The 19,599-nt window shown below is 37.0% G+C and overlaps 1 protein-coding gene across 9 annotated transcripts in view; it reads right to left on the minus strand.

Moving 5' to 3' along the window:
- The window catches only part of SLC9A9 (solute carrier family 9 member A9), a 685,137-nt gene that overhangs the window by 492,983 nt on the left and 172,555 nt on the right, over positions 1 to 19,599 (minus strand). For all 9 annotated transcript variants that reach the window (XM_084989945.1, XM_084989943.1, XM_084989947.1 and 6 more), the window contains 2 exons: positions 18,198 to 18,275; positions 16,606 to 16,682 (listed from right to left, as the gene is read on the minus strand). In XM_084989945.1, coding sequence (XP_084846071.1) covers positions 16,606 to 16,682; positions 18,198 to 18,275 — 155 coding nt within the window. The remainder of the gene's footprint in view (positions 1 to 16,605; positions 16,683 to 18,197; positions 18,276 to 19,599) is intronic.

Consider the following 19,599-nt stretch of genomic DNA (forward strand, 5'->3'; position numbering starts at 1 on the left):
ATTTTTTCTTAGTATGATGGGAGATAATATGGGGAAAAGAATATGTATGACCAGGTCACTTTGCTGTATAGCAAAAATTGACCCAACATTATAAATTAACTACACCTTAATTTTAGAACTTTTTTTAAAAAGACTTGTTCTGAGAAACTAGTTATCCACCTAGTGAACTTTAAACTTTTTTAAACCATAACCTAAAAATGATTATCTAACCATTTTCTTTTCCTATATGAAATGCCCCTATCATAAGGAAGTCTCTGAATTGATCTTCCTGAAAACTGCTTCTCAAACTCTTTGTGGTGAAAGATTATTAATTAATTAAATAATGTTATTATTATGATTTCCAAACTATTGCCATTGATGCTTTTATAAAATGCAATAAAACAAAATGCTGCATAAATTTTATTTTTACATTACACAAAAATGCAAGTCCAGATATTTTATTTTGAATTCAACAGATATCAAATGACTGTGAATACTCCTAAACACTTATTCTCGGTTTTATAATTATTCTACCCAGTCCAGTAGCACCCAGCTCACAGACCAGCGCATGTCTACAGACAATACTTTGAGCAGTGTTGTACTCATGGCCTTTCCTCTTATAGCAAGGTTGTAAAAAACTTGATATGTTCTTAAAATTACATTGTCTGAAGAATACTAACACTGTTCAAAATATGTTTCAAAGTAACTAAATAACTATGAATGACTCAAGATTTAAGTAAAGTCCATTTCATCTTGTGAAGTTTTAAAACAAAAATCCCATTACTATTACCGAATGCCGAAATTCTCCAATATGAGAGGAATGGAGTCAGAGAATAGCTTTTGGAACTGTATATCAATGCCTAAGCATGTCCCTTGTAAATTTATCCACCTGGGATGTAGGGAGGAAGAGAAAAAGGAGGGTTAGAAATCATGTGGCAACTATGTAAGAAAATATCTTTTAAAATAGCTGTATTTTCCTAATCTGATAGATGGAAAGTTAGTTAAATTTAGAAGGAAAAAGAGAAAAGCCTTTGGAGAAACTTCTGTACTTTTTTTCCAACAGGAAAGCCAATTTCCTTACAAAAAGTTATGCATTAGAAGAAGCCAACCTAAACTGCACATCAGTGGAAGTAATAGAACAGTTGAATCTAAGTAAAGATTAGAGACACAGCTCCTAAAAAGTATAATTTGGGCTGCAATTGAGTGGGTTAATTCTGGTTGACTTGCCTGCTCTGTGTATGTAATTTCCTCTCGAGATTACCTAAATATAGTCCTCCAACTTCTGTGAGCACAGCACTACTGCTAATGTAGGACTCTTGCAATGACATGAAATTACACCTCCAGTGTTCTTTACAGTTTCATTGGATTTATATTCATTTCTGGATGTGGCTCAGGGATATCATTTGCAGGAAATCTCACACCCCAGCTGGCTTGAGAGGCAATTAAAATAATAGATGTAAAAAAATTAATTAAAAATTAAATGTGTGTATGTATGCCTGTGTGTGTATGTGTATCCATATGTATATGTGTATATATACAGTGTATGTAATGTACTGTTATTATTTATCATGTCTCTTATCAGTCTCAAATTTCACTTGTTGTACTGAGTAATCAATAAGAGAGTAGGCTTTAAGGGTAGAACAGGCCTTTAACCAAGGCTGAAGAGCATTTGAAGAGATCTAGGAATTCAAAAAAAATTAGTTATCATCCCCAGTTTTGACAAATACTAATAAAAAAGTATTTGAGAAAGTAATTTAACTTCTCTAATATTCAGCTTCTATCCATAAAGTAGGATAATTTCTGCCCCTACCTATCCAGTATGGTTGCTGTAAAAGGCAAATGAATACACTTCATGAAGAAGGTAAGGAACTATGGAAATGGTACCTTTTGCTCATATTTCTAACATTAGAGTATCATTCCTAAACAGGCCATTTTAAGGTGAATTGGCAAATAGTCAAGAAATGTGTAAAAATAGGTTGTAGGTACCTATTATCCAGTGGCAATGATCTTCAAGATTAAACTTGCTCATTGAAGCTAAAACAATGATGCCATCATTCATATTCATGATTCTGTTGATAATGTAGCTTGCCTCTTAGAAACCTTTATAGCTACCTGTCTTGCAGTGGGAATTAGTAAATAAGGGTGAAATAGAGCAATAAAGCATCTCAGAGCTATAATAAGATTGACTTCTATTCCTTTCATTGGGGCCATTTCATTTTAATGACATCAGAGTGTAATTGGTAAATCAGGTTGAGTACCTCCCACACTGATAGTGCTAAAACCCTTGGACCAGAATGTTGGGCATTTCTCACTAAGATGGCACGGTGTGCTCAACTAACAGTAATCTACCGATTATCTTCTGCATAACATGCATACAGTATTTGACCCAGACGTGTGCAGAGACACAGGTAACTATTTAAGTCTGGTGGATATAAATTATAAAATTAATTGATTTGGTTTAGTTTCAATGATGCCTGGGTAATATGGATTACATACAAGTTAAAGACATCTTGATTCCTATAGTCTGTTCTTACTAAATCCCTAAGTAAGGTTTTGTTTGTTTGTTTGTTTTTAAATAACACATGTCACTTTATTAAAGTAGATTTTGGAGGTGTTCTTTAATTTTATCCTTTATGACAAGCTATTGTTCAAAGAAAAAAAGATGGATCCTCTCCTGGCAGAGTTCAGCCACTCTCTGCCTCTGTTGGTCAGGTTTTCTGAGTTATTCTGTGATCAGATTCACCCTTACTCGTCTAGGCTTCAAACCCAGTGCCATCACCACAATCACGTGTGCTCAGCCTGACTCACTGAGGAGAAAGTGCCCCCTGGGGAAATTGTTTTTTTTTTTTTTTTTTTTTTTTTTGCTATGTTAGGGTTGCACCAGTGGCATATGGAGGTTCCCAGGCTAGGGGTTGAATTGGCACGCTAGCTGCTGGCCTACACCACAGCCACAGCAACCCAGGATCTGAGCCACATCTGCGACCTACCACAGCTCATGGCAATGCTGGATTCTTAACCTACTGAGCAAGGCCAGGGATGGAAAGCACATCCTCATGGATCCTAGTCAGGTTCATTAACCTCTGAGCCATGAGAGGAACTCCACCCTCTGGGGAAATCTTATCTGGACTTTGCTGACTGTATTTAATCCCAGTGTAAGTAAGGTATTAAATCTCAATACCAAACTGGAAGTACTACATAGCAAATTTACCTAAGACTTTTGTTAATATGCACATTAGGATTCAGGAGGTCTGGGATGAGGCCCGAGACTTGGCATTTCTAACAAGTTCCAGGTGCTGCTGCAAGTCCAAAGATGTAACTTAAGTTGCAAGGACGAATTTGGCATACAAGCTCTGTAGTCAGTCACTCCTTAGAAAAATTACTTAATATAAGGCTCACACTTCTCACTTACAAAAACGGGAATGATAGAAATTATCAATCTTTACTGTTTGTTGTGAAGATTAAGTGAGATAATAAATGTAGGATGGTGAGTTCAAGGCCAGTAACATAGAAAATGTACCAGAAAGCTAGTTTTTGTTGTAAATTTTGTTATTTCTACTATCTTGTTGTCAACCAAAGGATATGCATTTCTCAAATCTTTCATTAACTCATTGATTCACTTGGAAATATAGTTACTGAGTCTTATTAAAAGTAAGGACATGATAACCAAGAGGTTCAAGTCTACTAGGGAACATAAGATAAGGATGGAAGGGGATAGCAGATGAAGTCCAAAATGTTTTAGATCTGACAGTCAAATGCAATGAGGTCCTTTGTGGCACAGCAGGTTAAGGATCTGGTGTTGTCACTGCAGTGGCTTAAGTCCCTGGCCTAGAAATTTTAACATGCTGCAGGCGCAGCCAAAAAAAAAAAAAAAATCAGAGTGAGCTTATGGTGTGGTGGAAACCAGAAAATTGACAGTCACCCATGATGGCCTTTAGTTGTCAGTTGCAGTTCGCAATCAGTTCTCAAACCCAACCAAGTAGTCTCCAGGTTTAAAGTACCATCACCTCCTAACCACTATCTTGTTTTCCTCCTTGATCTGCTTTTGTCCATCCTCATATTCCAGTTGGAGTGAACTTTTAAAAGCACATATCCCCTGTTTAGCACTTGACAGCCTATAGAGCTACATCCGAACTCCAGAAGCAGGTCTCAAGTCCCTGGGATAAATTCTCTCCTCACCCTGTGTATCTCCTCTTGCTTCCTTTCCATACTCTGGCCTCTCTGGACAAAAGCCAAAACTAAAGTTCCAATTTGCTGCCTGCCTCCCACATGCTATCCTTTCTACCTAAAACATCTTCTCCCAGATCTTTGCCTGGCTCTCTCCTTTGAAGTACATACAAGATCTTAGGTTAGAAGTCATTTCCCCAGAAGCCTCTCCTGCTCCACTCAATGTGCTCTCACAGCCCTCTCTACCTACCCCTTTACAGTTGTTGTCACACCAGACCCAACCCTCAAGCAGATCCTCCAAGTCACTGATGTCTTTGTACCATTCACTTCTCCTTGCTCACACTCACTGCAGTTGTGCTTTTCCATGTGTTTGTGTGACTCCCTCATGAATGTCTGCCTTCCTTGTAGACTGTAAGCTCCAGGTCAGCTGCAACTACACCATTTTCTTGATGGCAAGATGCTAAATTCCAACACTAAGAAAATAAAATGTTGAAAATAAACCTATGTACAATATAATACAGTATTTTTAGGAAGAAACTGAATACAATTTGTGCAAGACTCTCCATGAAAACTTTTGATCTTTATTGGAAGACTTAAAACCTAAGTAAAGAGAGATATCAGAATTTAATAACAGAAAAACAATATAAATGTCAGTTTTCCCTAAACTGTTCTATAGATTTGATGCACTTCTAATCAAAAGGCCAATGCAGTGAGTCAAAGAATTTGATGAGATGATTCTAAAATGTTCATAATGAAAGAAAAAGATCCAGAGAGCTCAAGAAGAATTCTACTCAAGAAGAATATTGTAGGGAGTATGTGGTAGGGAGGGGGTGATATTGTTCCTATTAAATAAAGAGTTAATTACTAAAATGCAATGGTAATTAAAATAGAGTGGTATTGTCATAGGGCTAGACAAATTGATCATGAGGAAGTCTGACAACACTAAGCACTGATGAGAATGTGGTGTAATGGAAACACACAAGCTGGTAGGGAAACATTTTTTTGCTCCAAGTTCATTGCTTAAATACTGTTTGACAAGGGCCCATGGTGACTTGCACAAAAATATTCATAGATGGAAGCAACTCCATCAATAAAGAGAATAAGTAAAATGTGGAATATTCACACATTTGCGTATTATCGATGAAAGTGAATGATGAACTACAGCTGGAAATTATAACGGATGAACCTCAGAAAGATCATGAATAAGGGGAAAAAAGGAAATGGCTTGATGACATAAAGTCTGATACTGTTTCTATAAACTTTGAAAGCATGTGGAAAAACTATAAATAAAAATTCAGCATAAAAACCTCTGGGGATGGGGGAAAAGAGAATGGGGAGGAGCACAGGTAAGTTGGACAGTTTTGGCAGTGTGGTTTAAAATTTAGTGAAGGATTCATCGGTTTCCATTTTTAAGTTAATCTTCAAGGTCCTGAAAAGTTGCAATAAAGGCCATGTGGCATAACTCTTTAACCTTATTCCTGCTTAAACTGTTCAAGCAAAATGAATAAGCTGTCAAGATCAAGCTTTAGTCATCTCCAAAGTTTCACACTTTCCCAAAGCACCACCATCATCCAGACAAACATGGATGAAAGCCCGGCAGCTCGACATGACAGCCCTTGACAAGGGATGTGCAGCCATAAAATAAACCTCAGCAGAAATGTTGCCTTTACAGCTAACATGGCCACACCTTCACCTCCATGTTCTCTGCATCACTTGTGGGAAAAAGAGCAATTGAAACTCTCAAATTAAATAAAACTTTCCCATAATTCTCCACTCTAGCTGAGCAGGGCTCAACTTTCCATGAATGCCCTTTGCTTTGGTAGCATAAAATCTTAGTGAGCCATGCTCTCTATTTCCTTTGAACTTTATATTTTTCCATAAAAGTTTTATATCCAAACATAGAACATTATATTTCTTGTGAAGGCACTTAAGTTATCTGGGTACATATTCATTGTTACTGGTTTCAAAATATCGGAAAGTGTAACTGAGAAGGCTAGCAAGTGAGCCCCTCTAAGCTTGACTTAATTCTCTATTATGTTTTCCTTTTGGAGCCATAGGTTTTATACCATATTTTGAGTCCCCCTTTTTAAATGCAATCTCTTACCTTGATATCTCTGAAGATATTTTGTAATTCCTACCTATGGTAGATTATTTGCAAAGATGACCACAATAACTCTTCCCATCCCTATATGCCTACCCCTTTGTAATGTGACTTTATCACACCCTGCATCTAGAACTGGAGCCTATTTCCTCATGCCTTAAATCTTGGCTGCTTTCATGACACTTTGACCAATGCAATGCACTGAAAGTGATATTGCAGGACTTCTGGGACTGAGCCTTCAGAGTCTTGCACTACTGTTCCCATCATCTTGGAATGTTGCCTTGAGACCACCAAGAGAAAAGGCCAGGACTAGCCTCCTGGAGCTGAGAGTTTGCACAGAACAGAGCTGAGTTCCCTAGACCAACCAGCTAACAGTCACAATTAGCTACCAAACATCTGAGTGCTCCTACATTGGACCATCCAACTCCTGTCAAGCCCCAATGACTGTGGCGACATGAGAGACCTCGGATGAGAACCACAGAACTGCCTAGCTGAGTGTGATCTAAATTCTTGAGCCACAGAATTGTGAAGTAATAAAACAGCTGTTGTCTTACATCATTAAGTTTAGGGAGTGGTTTCTTATATAGCAATTGATAACTGATATATTTTCCTTATTATCTTTTTAACCTTTTATCTGCACAGGCTATGGGGTGTGTGTGTGTGTGTGTGTGTATGCACGCGCACACGCGAGCGTGCATGCACATGTGCATGTGTGTGTAGAAGCTGAGCTACATTTACTGTAGCTCCTCCATCATATTTTGGTCAAATTAAGAAAAATGTTTGACTTTGTGCCCCAGGGTGCTGAAAAATGAAGGTAAACTAGGTAATTCCAAGACTTGAATATTTAATTTAAAAGGAAACCCATAGTTAGAACCTTTAGGATAAGTTGTTTCATGATGATATGGATCAGGTGAATGTTTTTTCAGAATAGAGTATGTTTCAATTATTTTTATACTTTTTATTATTACACATTTCTCTTTTTTCATGTCAACCATCTCTCATATCATTTTGTTCCTTCTACATGACTTTCAACATTTCCCTTCCTAATTTGGAGTTAGATTTTATCTGCTTTCCTTTTTGAGTCTTTCAGAATTTGTCCTGTCATTCTGATTCTCGACAAGGTTGTGACAGAGGGACTAAATTGGTGTCTAACATATGTGGCTGTGACGACTTTACTTCCTTTATCTCCAAACTACCTCTCTGATGTTTTCACAGTCCCCTCCATTCTATCTTTTGTTTCTTTTCTTCATAAACTTTACTCTCCTCTCTGCTGCAGGAAACGAGCCCATGCCTGCTGTGATATGGATATGAGAAACCACACCGCTAAGCAGCTCAGGCTGTACTTGACAGATTAGAGATTATTTTATTTTCTTATTTGGCTGTGTCAGGGCAGTGGTGTATTTATTTTTCTCTTTGATGCCAGTGACAACTATTACTATGCCAGCTCTGAATCCAGAGAGTAAATGAGTGAGAGGAGAGTGGGGCCTTTTAGTCTGACTCAACACAGGCCCGTCCCCCCCGCCCCCCGCTGCCGCCTCCCCAGCTCTGCTGTGTTGCAGTCTACTGAAAATGGAATCTCAGAGAACAGCAGACCGGAGTCTCAGAGAACAGAGAGAAAAACATGGTTGGGAAGGAGGGGAACAGAGAAGGGAGAAAGAAGGGAGAAGGTGAAGATAGGAGAAAGGAAAAATATAGGGCTTTGTGGTTGATAAGAATTAACCAGGGGATACTGGCAAATACACTCTTGGTGCCTTTGTATCTCTGCTACTGCCTGCCAGTCGGAGTTATTCTTACTAACACATACACAAAGTGAAACAATAGAAGAGTCAGGTTTCCCAGAAATTGAAGTAAGCAGTATAATCGAGCTGCTTAAACTTATAAAACTATTAAATAGCTCCTTCCACTTATTTTTTCTTTTGCTTTCCTTCTAATATAATTGATACATGAAAGAGAATGTAGAGAAGACATACGCAAGTTACAAATTATAACAGTATATTGAATACCTGGAAACCCACTCCAAGCCATGAGCCAGAATATTACCAATAACTTATCCCTTTCTGTGTGTTTCTTTCCATCACATTCTTTTCCCTCTTTTCCAGAAATTACCACATTGCTGAATTTTTTTTTAATTCCCTTATTTACTACACACACATATGCACATATGCATTCTCACCTGTATGCATGCATGCTTATACAATATTGTTTAATTTTCATAGTTTACAAACATTATAAAAATGAGGTTATGACAGACCACTGTAAACCAGCTATAATGGAAAAAAATCATTTTAAAAATGAGGTTATATTACATGTAATTTTATGGGGCTTGATTTGTTGATCTTTATAAATATATATATATATTTTTCCCCCCACTATACAGCAAGGGGATCAAGTTATCCTTACATGTATACATTACAATTACATTTTTTCCCCACCCTTTGTTCTGTTGCAACATGAGTATCTAGACAAAGTTCTCAATGCTACTCAGCAGGATCTCCTTGTAAATCTATTCTAAGTTGTGATGATAAGCCCAAGCTCCCGATCCCTTCCACTCCCTCCCTCTCCCTCCCTCCCTCTCCCATCAGGCAGCCACAAGTCTTTTCTCCAAGTCCATGATTTTCTTTTCTGAGGAGATGTTCATTTATGATTTGTTGATCTTATGTTTCCAAGATTCACCTACATTGTCATAAGCAATTTTATTTCATTGCTCTCCACTGCTGTGCAATATTATATAATATAAATTTATTTTCCTTTTAATGAAATGTTTTTGCTATTTTGAACAATGTTGCTACTAATATTTTTTATACCTGGTATACATGTGCATATGGTTATAAGGTATACAAATATGTTCAAAGTATATAAGAATGTATTTATAAATGTTAAAGCTATATACTCATAAATATATACATTGGAATAAATTTCTATTCAAGAGTAAAACACTAATAATAGAAAAAATGCTCATGAAGATGGGTATCCTTTTAAGGTATAAAGACTTATTATAAAGCCATCATAATTAGGAGGGTATGTTTTTGGTGCAAGGATAGACTACAGACCAATCGGATAGAATGAGTACTTGAGAAAAAGAAACCACAACACATCGAACAGGGGACACAGTAGATTCTGGGGGAAAGTGGGGTTAAAAAACAAATGACGTTAGAATAATTAATTGTCCCTTTGAGGAGGAAAAATTCAATTAGATGTCTACTTCATATTATACACAAAAATCAATTCCAGAAAATGGGCTTACTGCAAAAGGCAGACTTTAAAACACTTTAGAAGAAAATGTCTTTCTGATTCTGGGCTATGGAAGAAATTATTAAATAAAATTTTAAAAATGCTAACCATAAAAGAAAAAAATTTATAAACTGACTACATTAATTTAAGAAATTCTGTTCATTAAGAGACATCATGAAAAAGTAAAAGCACAAGACACAAAGTGGGAGAAAATATTTGTGGCATATGTAACTAAATTCAGATTACCATGTAAAACATAAAGAAATCAAGCAAATAAATTAAAATATGATAAAACAACTGATTAGAAAAATGAAACAGAAACTTTGGTCAGGTGTTATATGAAAATATAATCAACTTCATTAACAGTCAAAGAAATACAAAACAGACCACAGTATAATTTCATTTCATACTGATTATGTTGCCAAAAAATTAAGAAGAAAAATTGGTATAACTACTTTGGAAATGATTTTACATTATTTTGTAAAAATGAGTATTTATTTTTAGACCCTACCACATGGCAGTTCCACTTCTAGGTATGGATACAGAGAGGCCAGCAAATCTGGGAACACAGACAAATATGTAATAGCTGGTTTATTTTTATTACATTATAGTATATGATAAAATAATGGCATGCGTATTTCCAGACTTTATTATGGCCACCCTGAATACAGTCTAGAGATTTCTTTAGTTCTAATTAAATATGGAGATATGTAAAATCCTTCCTTTCCCAACTCTCTGTTTAGGTTCTTGAAAAACATACTCGTTCTCCATCAACAGTAATTCCCATGCAAAGCTGAGGAAACAATGAAATCTATGAAGACTTTCTCCCATAAAAAATTTGTGGATAATTTAAGGGAGTTGGTTGCTTCCCTGAAGTCTTTCTATGCAGCTTCTAAGGGTCTGTTTCCTGGATTAAGAACTCTGCTCTAGGAGTTCCCTTTGAGGCTCAGTGGTTAACAAATCCAGCTAGGATCCGTAGGATGCAGGTTTGATCCCTGGCCTCGCTCAGTGGGTTAAGGATCCAGAGATGCTGTGAGCTGTGGTGTAGGTCACAGATGAAGCTCAGATCCTGCATTGCTGTGCTATAGGCTGGCAGCTACTGCTCCAATTCTACCCTAGCCTGGGAAATTCCATAAGCCACAAATGCAGTCCTAAAAAAAGCAAAAACAAAAAACAAAAAACAAAAAACAACTCTGCTCTAGGCCATTCTCTTTCCATTGTTAGCACGTAAGGCACTGAGATCTTGCTTGGCTTCCATCTATGGACTGTACCTCTTCAGGATTTGGTTCCAGGCCCTTGTCCCTTCTTCCAGGTTTAGGGGTCAGAATTTTAAGACTATTGAACCCCCCCTTACCTTATCCCATTTAAGGACAGAGAAGTAGTGATTCCAAAACCAGCACTATGGGCGCTTAGGCCTAAAGGTCCCCAGGTTAGCAGGCACAATGATACAAGAGGTCAGAGTGTCAGGCATGCTTCTGTGGTATATTAAGAAGCCCAATAGTAAAGTCAATATTCCTGAGGAATGTTGAAATGAATAATATGAACAACCTCCCATTTCTGAATCTAGGTTTTCCTGAGTGAGTTATCCAGAGACCAGCAACTCTAAGCAAGCAAAAGGGATTCATACCATCCTTCCAATACCTCCAGTAAGAAAAGACAAGCTCCTCAGAGCTCCCGTTGTGGTGCAGTGGTTAATGAATCTGACTAGGAACCATGAGGTTGTGGGTTCGGCCCCTGCCCTTGCTCCGTGGGTTAAGGATCCGGCGTTGCCATGAGCTGTGGTATAGGCTGCAGACGCGGCTCGGATTCCGCATTGCTGTGGCTCTGGTGGAGGCTGGTGGCTACAGCTCCGATTAGACCTCTAGCCTGGGAACCTCCATATGCTGTGGGAATGGCCCCAGAAAAGCCGAAAAGCAAAAAAAAAAAAAAAAAAAAAAAAAAAGGACAAGCTCCACTTCCGCTTTTCAATTATATTCACAGCTCATTTTTAAACATTCAGATTTTTTTATAGTTGCTAGCCATAATAACAAATGTAAGAATCTGAAATTACTGAGGATTTGGTTTGACTGGGAGATATAGTTATTAATTGCAAAACACTACAGGAAATGTAAGGCATCATATCATCTTAGAAGGAGGAGAAGGACAGGAGATTCTAAGAGTGTCTGTTCTGAAGTCAGACTGGCTGTTATTTATTACCATTTACTTACTGTGTACCTTGAGCAAGTCTCTCCCTCAGCATCCTTGTATATGAAATAAGTATACCAACAGTATGTATCTCATAGGGGCATTGGGAGAATAAAATGAGGTAATGTGTGTAAAAACCATAGGTCAGTGTCTGGCACATGGGATGTGATTTAAAGCATGATCTATTCTTAAAATTTAAAATACACTCTTTTCTTCATCATTTAGATCTGCATTCCTTTTTTCAAATATTATTGAAGTCATGGCATTTGTTTTAATTTCTCATTATCAGGGAACTAAAAGGGTATAATTTTCATTGTTTTTAAAGAGGAAGCATTTTATGGTTACTAATGAATCCTTAGGACACAAAAACGTACGTTCTGACAGTAAGCATTAGTTAGGTTGCCACTGTGATGACAAAACTGTGTTGCCGTAAGAATGGAGACATGAAATCAAAGATAAAAGAATAGTCCCCAAAGGTAGAGAGATGAATAGAGAAAAACATGGGTTTTATTTAAAAACAGTATTTAAAATATTTCTTAAGTGATAAAAGGAGGGAGAGGACTAGAAAAAGTAGTTGAATTCTTTAAGAAAAATCTATCCTTAAAATTTTTTTTTAAGATTTCTTTGACTTTATTGGCCAGGGAGATATTGTTAAATTTTCCCATGTAATATAAAAGGTGATTTACATCTAATTTTTGAAAGAAAATGAAGTAAATAAAACTAAAGAAAATCATTTAAATGGACTCAATGATCTCAAGATCTCAGATATAAAGTATCTGAGTCCAGCTCTAAAACCAACCTATGGGAGTTCCCGTCGTGGCGCAGTGGTTAACGAATCCGACTAGGAACCATGAGGTTGCGGGTTCAGTCCCTGCCCTTGCTCAGTGGGTTAATGATCCAGCGTTGCCGTGACCTGTGGTGTAGGTTGCAGACGCGGCTCGGATCCTGAGTTGCTGTGGCTCTGGTGTAGGCCGGAGGCTACAGCTCCAATTCAACCCCTTGCCTGGGAACCTCCATATGCCATGGGAGCGGCCCAAAGAAATAGCAAAAAGACAAAAAATAAAATAAAATAAAATCAACCTATGGCTGATTAGATCCAGTCTTTACCTATGGGAAGACCACGGCCAGTAGCTGAGTTTTCATTCATGTTCCACTATCACTCCTCATGACCTTCACATTCTCATAAATTTCTGATCCTGGGCTCCACAGCTATCTGTCAGCTCACGCTCCAGCTTTTCAGTTCCAATATTCTCTTACATTGCTCTGCAAAATTTACTGTCCAACTTGGAAACTTGCACCATATTCTGCACACCCACCACGACTAATGTACTTAATAATATGGGAAATCCAACTACTTCGTCCTTTTGCATTAAATGAGTGCCCAGAATCTACCTCCTTTATAAAATTATTCTCAGAGTCCAATCTAACTGACTGTCCTAAGGCCCTCCTTTTCCCATTCCATGCAAGTATGAGTATAAATTCAGGCATCCCTTCTTCCCCTTAAAAATGTGATTATTTTTGGATGGGATTCCCCAATTAAAAAAAAAAAATCTCTCATGTCTATGAGAATTTCTAAGGGAATAAATGAAGAAGCATGTGGCATGTTAGTAAATACAGACTGATTTACACCATTTTATTTTTTAGTTTAATATTTTAAAGTTATTTTTAATGATATTAACAGATAGAAGTAAAGCACATTTTTGACATTAAGAATTTGACTCTGGAGCCAAACTATTTAGTTATTAACACCAGCCCTATTACTTACACTGTATTATTTTCTCCAAACTTATGCTGTCTCAACTGTTATGAGGATAATAAAGGTATCTTCTTAACAGGATTACTTGGAGGATTAAATGAAATAATCTGTGTAAAATACTCTTTAAAAGGCCAAAGTACCTATCAAGTACTTAATAAATGTTTGTTGTGTTGTTCTTAACATCATTAATTTATCAGAAACATGTAACTGGTCATTTTCTAAGGTTTAAGTGCTAAGTTTGAGTGACTCACACAACAAGATTCACCCAATTATGAAAGAGTCAGTTTGGTCAAAATTTAAGTGTATACCTTTCCTTTGGAATTTCTGAAATTGCACCTGGAGATCAAACAGCATGAAAGTAAATTATTGTTTTTCATCATACAGTACCCCAAAATATTGGACCTGTCAATATTCTTTCTCTATTTGAGTGTGAAGTCACCCACCATCTTGCAGGGGTTGAATCCAGGGGATACCTACACCTGCCCCACTTGACTTCTCATGTGTTAGACACGGTCCACCCTCCATCTACCTCTTCCTTTGATCACCAGACACATTCCCTGATGATTTGCTTCCTGTTTCTTGGGCCCAGTACTTCTTAGTCCTTTGTGGGAACCTCTTCTGTTCCTTCAAATAGTGCTGTTGCCCAAATACCTTCCCTTCTTGCTCCACACACTTGCCCTGGATGACCCCATTCTCTCAGGATTTCAACAAGTTGATGACTCCTTACACACCCTTACTGCCACTGCCTGACACTAGGCCCTCATCACTTGCCAACATACCCTGGAAGGATAGGAAATTCCCTCTTAAGTAGTCCCCTCACTGCCTTTTCCCCACTTTAAAATTTGTCCTTCTAAAGGCCACCAGAACAACCTTTGTAAAGTATAAATCTTGTAGTTCCCATCGTGGCGCAGTTGAAACAAATCTGACTAGGAATCATGAGGTTGCGGTTTCGATTCCTGGCCTCACTCAGTGGGTTAAGGATCTGGCGTTACTGTGGCTGTGGTGTAGGCCAGCAGCTATAGCTCCAATTAGACCCCTAACCTGGGACCCTCCATATGCCATGGGTGCAGCCCTAAAAACCAAAAAAAAAAAGGTGTAAATCTGACCTTGTTACCCTCAAGCTAAAACTTGTAAAAATTTCCCTTACCTTGGCGGACAAAATCTTAAAATATTTACACTATCTATCCTTTCTGCATTTTAATCTAACGACCCACATTAAGAAAGCACCCTGCAAGTTTTTGTTGTTCAAACAAAGAAGACAGTTCTAAAAGTTTTGCCAGGGATGCACTTTTTATTCAAATCACTTTCTGTTATAAATTATTGATTGCAGCCTTAAGAGTCAATTAGAATAGTTTCTCAACTACAGTAAATATGTATCACCAGGTCTCTTGAACTGAAAATTTTTAGAACAATTAACACAATGCATGTGTATGACACACACACACACTCTGTACATTGTTGTGCTTTACAAAATAGATGTGTAGATTTGTAATGATAGTAAAAGCATATTATATAAATGCATACACTTAAGTATACTTAAAATCAGTTATGCAAAGGAAACAGGGTAGTAATGAAACTGATTATTCCATAAAATACAGCATAGTCCACAAGTTTAGAATCTGGATCTATTATAAACTTTAGATTTCCATATTATAGAACTGCTAAAGATCAATATTTGCTGTAAACTGATAAACAGCTATTAAGAGTCCACACATATCAGATTCTGGCATCAATGTACAGGAACAATGATTAGGGATGTAAAGGAATTCAAGAGAAATTGCTCAATGAATAGGATGGGATTATAAATCCTATTGGACCAGGAGCAGAAGTTCTGAATTTTTTCCTGACCAAGGTTCTGCTTCTTGTAGATGATGAGACTAAAACAATTAATTGGCCTTTCAAGATGTTACATTTCTCATCTTCAGAAGGAAGGGTTTTAATTATACAGATATGCAAGGCCCTTGTCAACTTTGAAATTTGAATATTTGGCTATGGCATACCCACAGAACAGAAAAGCCATCCCCTGAACATGCTTTGAGAAGGAGCAAATCTACTGTGACTCTCCATCACAAACTGTTAGTAGATCTCTTAGCTGTCTAGACTTTATGCAGCTCCCCAGTCTACCTCTGCAAGCTTCTAGCCACAGGTGTTAAAATCCTCAGGTTCCTCACTCCCTTAACCATGCTAGACACTTTTATATAATGTAGCCTGAGTTGCTCTAGGCTTGAATCAATAAAAATTTAACAGAGAATTCAACATAAACCATCCCCGCTTTCAGGTCCAAATAATAATAGCTCCTTAGCCTTCCAATGACACATGCTAAACACTTCATAAGCAAAGGCTGGATGAGTGAATAACATGTGTTTTTAGATTCAGTTTCTTGTGTTAGAGACATACAGCTGTATGCAGTAAAATTCCAGGGTAGAGACTTGGCTGTTTCAGAAAATGTAAGACATCCACACCATCATAGTCATAGCTGCTGAACATGTTTTCTGCAGTGGAGATTTAATGTATTGGATAGGATTATAAGTGAATTGGATTGGCTTCACTATTTTGTACCACATTTTGCTTTATGATGAGCTGCAAGCCAGAGTCTATATAGTTATACTTGAAGCTTAGCAGCATAACTAATAAAATATAATGAGAAAAAAACAAGTTTGCATTTGACAGTGTATTGACTGAAAAGCCATCCTGGCATTAAATAACTCTGCTGATATTTGGAGATGTCTGTCTCGGACTGCTCTCTTATAAACTTCCCCTTAGAAAGAAAACCCTTGACATTTGGTTACTTTTGCACTTCTGTCAAATATAGGTAAGGTCTTGCAAAGAAGACGGAAAAAAGAATGCAAAAAAAGAATGCAATGTGCTTATCTGTGTTATTTAAGCCCCCCCTCCAAAGGCAATGTACTTCACATAACTCAAGCCAAATTATCCACATTCTAAGTCAGAAGTCCAAAACTCAGAAAGTCCAACAATCTAATTCTAGTTTGCTTTGATGTGAAGCCTTGTATTTGTCAGAAGACATGCGAGCTTTGAAACTGTGTCAGAAAAATGTTTAAAGATGTGATATACTGAAAAAAACGACAATTCACCCAGTCAGTGTGAGTCCAGGAAATGTGCGATGTGCGATTCCTCCCACAGATCACTGGACCCACAGCCTTCTGGAACTTGAGCTCCGAATGTCACTTACCCTATGATGATACAGGAGATGGCAGTTCCCAAGAAGGCATATGTTAAAATAGATCCTAAATTTTGAAAAAAGTGTCTCTGGGGAGAAAAAAATTTATATTTCATATCAGCATTTTTTTTTCTCAGTGTAAGAAGAAGTAAAAAATAAATGTATGAGTTTTCATAGCCCGACCTTTCCTCACTGTTTAGGCAAACTTGATTTTTGACATTTCAGTTCCTGGCCTTATTATACAAATAATGTTTATCTGATTTATACTGCAAAGCATAGAGGTTTCCAAGAATAGGGGGAAAAATACATCTGGAAGGTGAATTGGTAAGATTAGAGAAACTACTTCCAGAACTGGCTGGACCTGAGGACAGAGGGAAGGGTTGGGGCAATGGCCATGCAGGACTCTGAAATGATTCAAGGAAAACAGGGTTTTTTTTAAAAAAAGTTTTGTTGCCACTGGAACTTCTTTACCACTTTAAAAATACTATACTTAAAGACTTCAATTGCCTTTTGACTTTTATTGGATTGCTGATTTATATTTGTTCTGAATGTGATGAAGCAAAACCTTAATCACCTACAACAGTTTATTTTAATGAATCACACAAAATGACACTAGGCTTTGGATGAGGAAGGATGACAGGAATAAATCCAGCCTTCTAAATTGTCGAATGCTTGCCTAGGAAAACTCCCTTTTAGTTCTCTAAGTTGGATCTGAGTAGCCAGAACTGACAGCAAGAGGGAGCCTAGAGTACACAAGAAAAATCAGATCTGTGCTAAACAAGCCAGGACTGCTGGAGCCCACAAGCCAAAGGGAGGAGAGCCCCAGGAACCTCTGGAGTTGGGGAGTGAAAAGCAGCTGCACTACCTCTGTATCTCGAAACTCATTTAGGCCAGAGCCTCACTCTGCAGCAATGGGGATGCTAGCACTTAAATCATGATGCAAATTACTAATTTAGGAAATGTGCACATTCAGGCTGCACCTAAGCAATGCCAGGCAAGTACATAGACACTGCAAAACTGGACTTTCTCTCTGTGAGAATCAACAGCTGAATGTTAGGAAAGTACTTCTGAATTTTCTCCCCAATGGATAAACTCAATATTAATTAACAACTCTTTGGTTACAATCATCTAGAATAATATTGCCCCAAAGAAATATAAATCATTTAAAAAATTGTAGTAGCCACATTAAAATAAGTTTTAAAAAGCAAAATGAATTTTGATAATATATGTCTTATTTAACCCAATATATGCAAAACATTATCATTTCTACATGAAATCAATCTAAAACATTATTGAAATATTTTACATTCTTTTTTGACACTGAATCTGTGAAATCCAGTGCATATTGTACATTTAAAGCACATCTTCATTTCAGACTAGCCACATTTCAAGAGCTTAAGAGTTGCATGTGGCTCTTGGTCAGTATATTGGTCAGAGCAGGTTTAGAAGAATGCTAAGCATGTCTAATTTGAGTCTGTATCACAAAATCTAAGATAATGATATTCTTACCAAATAAGTAAATGTACAAAATAACTGGCTTTTTTCAACAGTGCTGGCAAAATTCTCTACTTAATGATAGAAGAAAGTGATCACTCCACAGTTACCTTCTTTAGGCTGTATCCTGCATGAAATATAATTGGTGGCAGTAAAACATTGAAGAAGATTTCTGGGTCAAATGTCATCTGCCAGAAAAGACAAAAGTGTAAGTTAGGAAGCTATTCCTTTGCGCTCTTAAAAACAGGTTTTAAAGAGTTATAGTCATCTTTGCTAAGGTGGATGAGGCATATTAACATGCTATTAAATTATCAGAGATGAAAAATAAGAGAAAATGCAAGCTTAGAAATTCATAATTTAACTGTAAAGTAGTATTTTAATTGTAAAACTTATACTCCAATTCTGTAGCTAATAAGAACAACAAAAAAACCTCAGCAAAACCTCTCTAGGCAAAGAAAACTCTTTCCTTTTTTTTTGATTAGTCATCCTTCATATTTTAAATGTTCTTATTCATTTTTTTCTCTGGTCAAGGGGATTGGTAGTGTTCAAAAATTGTAGCTTCTGACAAGGATTTATTTAAAGTTTTCCCAAACAAAACATTTTTAGAAATTTAGTCTTAGTTTTACCTGCTTTATCCCATTCTAAAGTTCAATATATTTTCCAGACTCTGGAAAAACACGTTTGAAAGTGAAAGTGGATTTTTCTAGTATTTGCCTATTGGCTTTTCCTTAAATGTTTAAATAAACTTGGCAAAAAATTTCTTAGTGTGAAGTACAATGAAATGAGATGTAGATATTCTTACATCCCGTATCTGCTATTTGCTGGGTAGTCTAAAAATGAAAGCTCTTTTCATTTTTAAAACCTTCTCTAGACACATTTTCTTCTTCCCAATTTCTCTTTCTCTCCCCACCCTCACCCCCACACCACCATTCATTTTACCTCTTAAGCCTTCTTGCCATTACAGTACTCATCAAAATCTTTCAGATGTATGGGTTTCACAACTGTAGTTTCAAATTTCCTCCCCTTTTTTGCCTGGATTCCTACTCATATCTGAACCTGGAGCTCAAAAAGATACTCCTCACTGAAACACACTTTGATTTCTGCAGTCAAAACTGACCATTCTTTCTTCTACGTTTTTTCATCACTTCATACTCTGCCTTACAGCATGTTTCATAACGATTATGGTTTTAACGATTATTGGTTTGTTTTAAACGATTATTGGTTTGTTTGACTATTTTCCCTATTAAAATTGGGAACCTATCAAGGATCAATCACAATGATGCCTTAGTCAATTCCATATTGCTTTCATCCCTCCTGGTGCTAGCCCACTGCTCAATATATATATATATATATATTTTCTAAACTGGAAAAAAAAAGTAATTGCCTTCGAGAGTCAAATCTATTAAAATGGAATGAATTATATATATCTAATAACCTTACACATCACAAGGAAGAATTACTTAAGTAAAAATTAGAAAAGGCTTTCTTGACTCCATTTTTTCACTTTGGACC

Source organism: Sus scrofa, chromosome 13 (assembly GCF_054392235.1).
Source record: "Sus scrofa isolate SSC_HxYL_T2T_F1_AM1 chromosome 13, Sscrofa_HxYL_maternal_Yorkshire_Landrace_v2.0, whole genome shotgun sequence".
Taxonomy (NCBI): Eukaryota; Metazoa; Chordata; class Mammalia; order Artiodactyla; family Suidae; genus Sus; species Sus scrofa.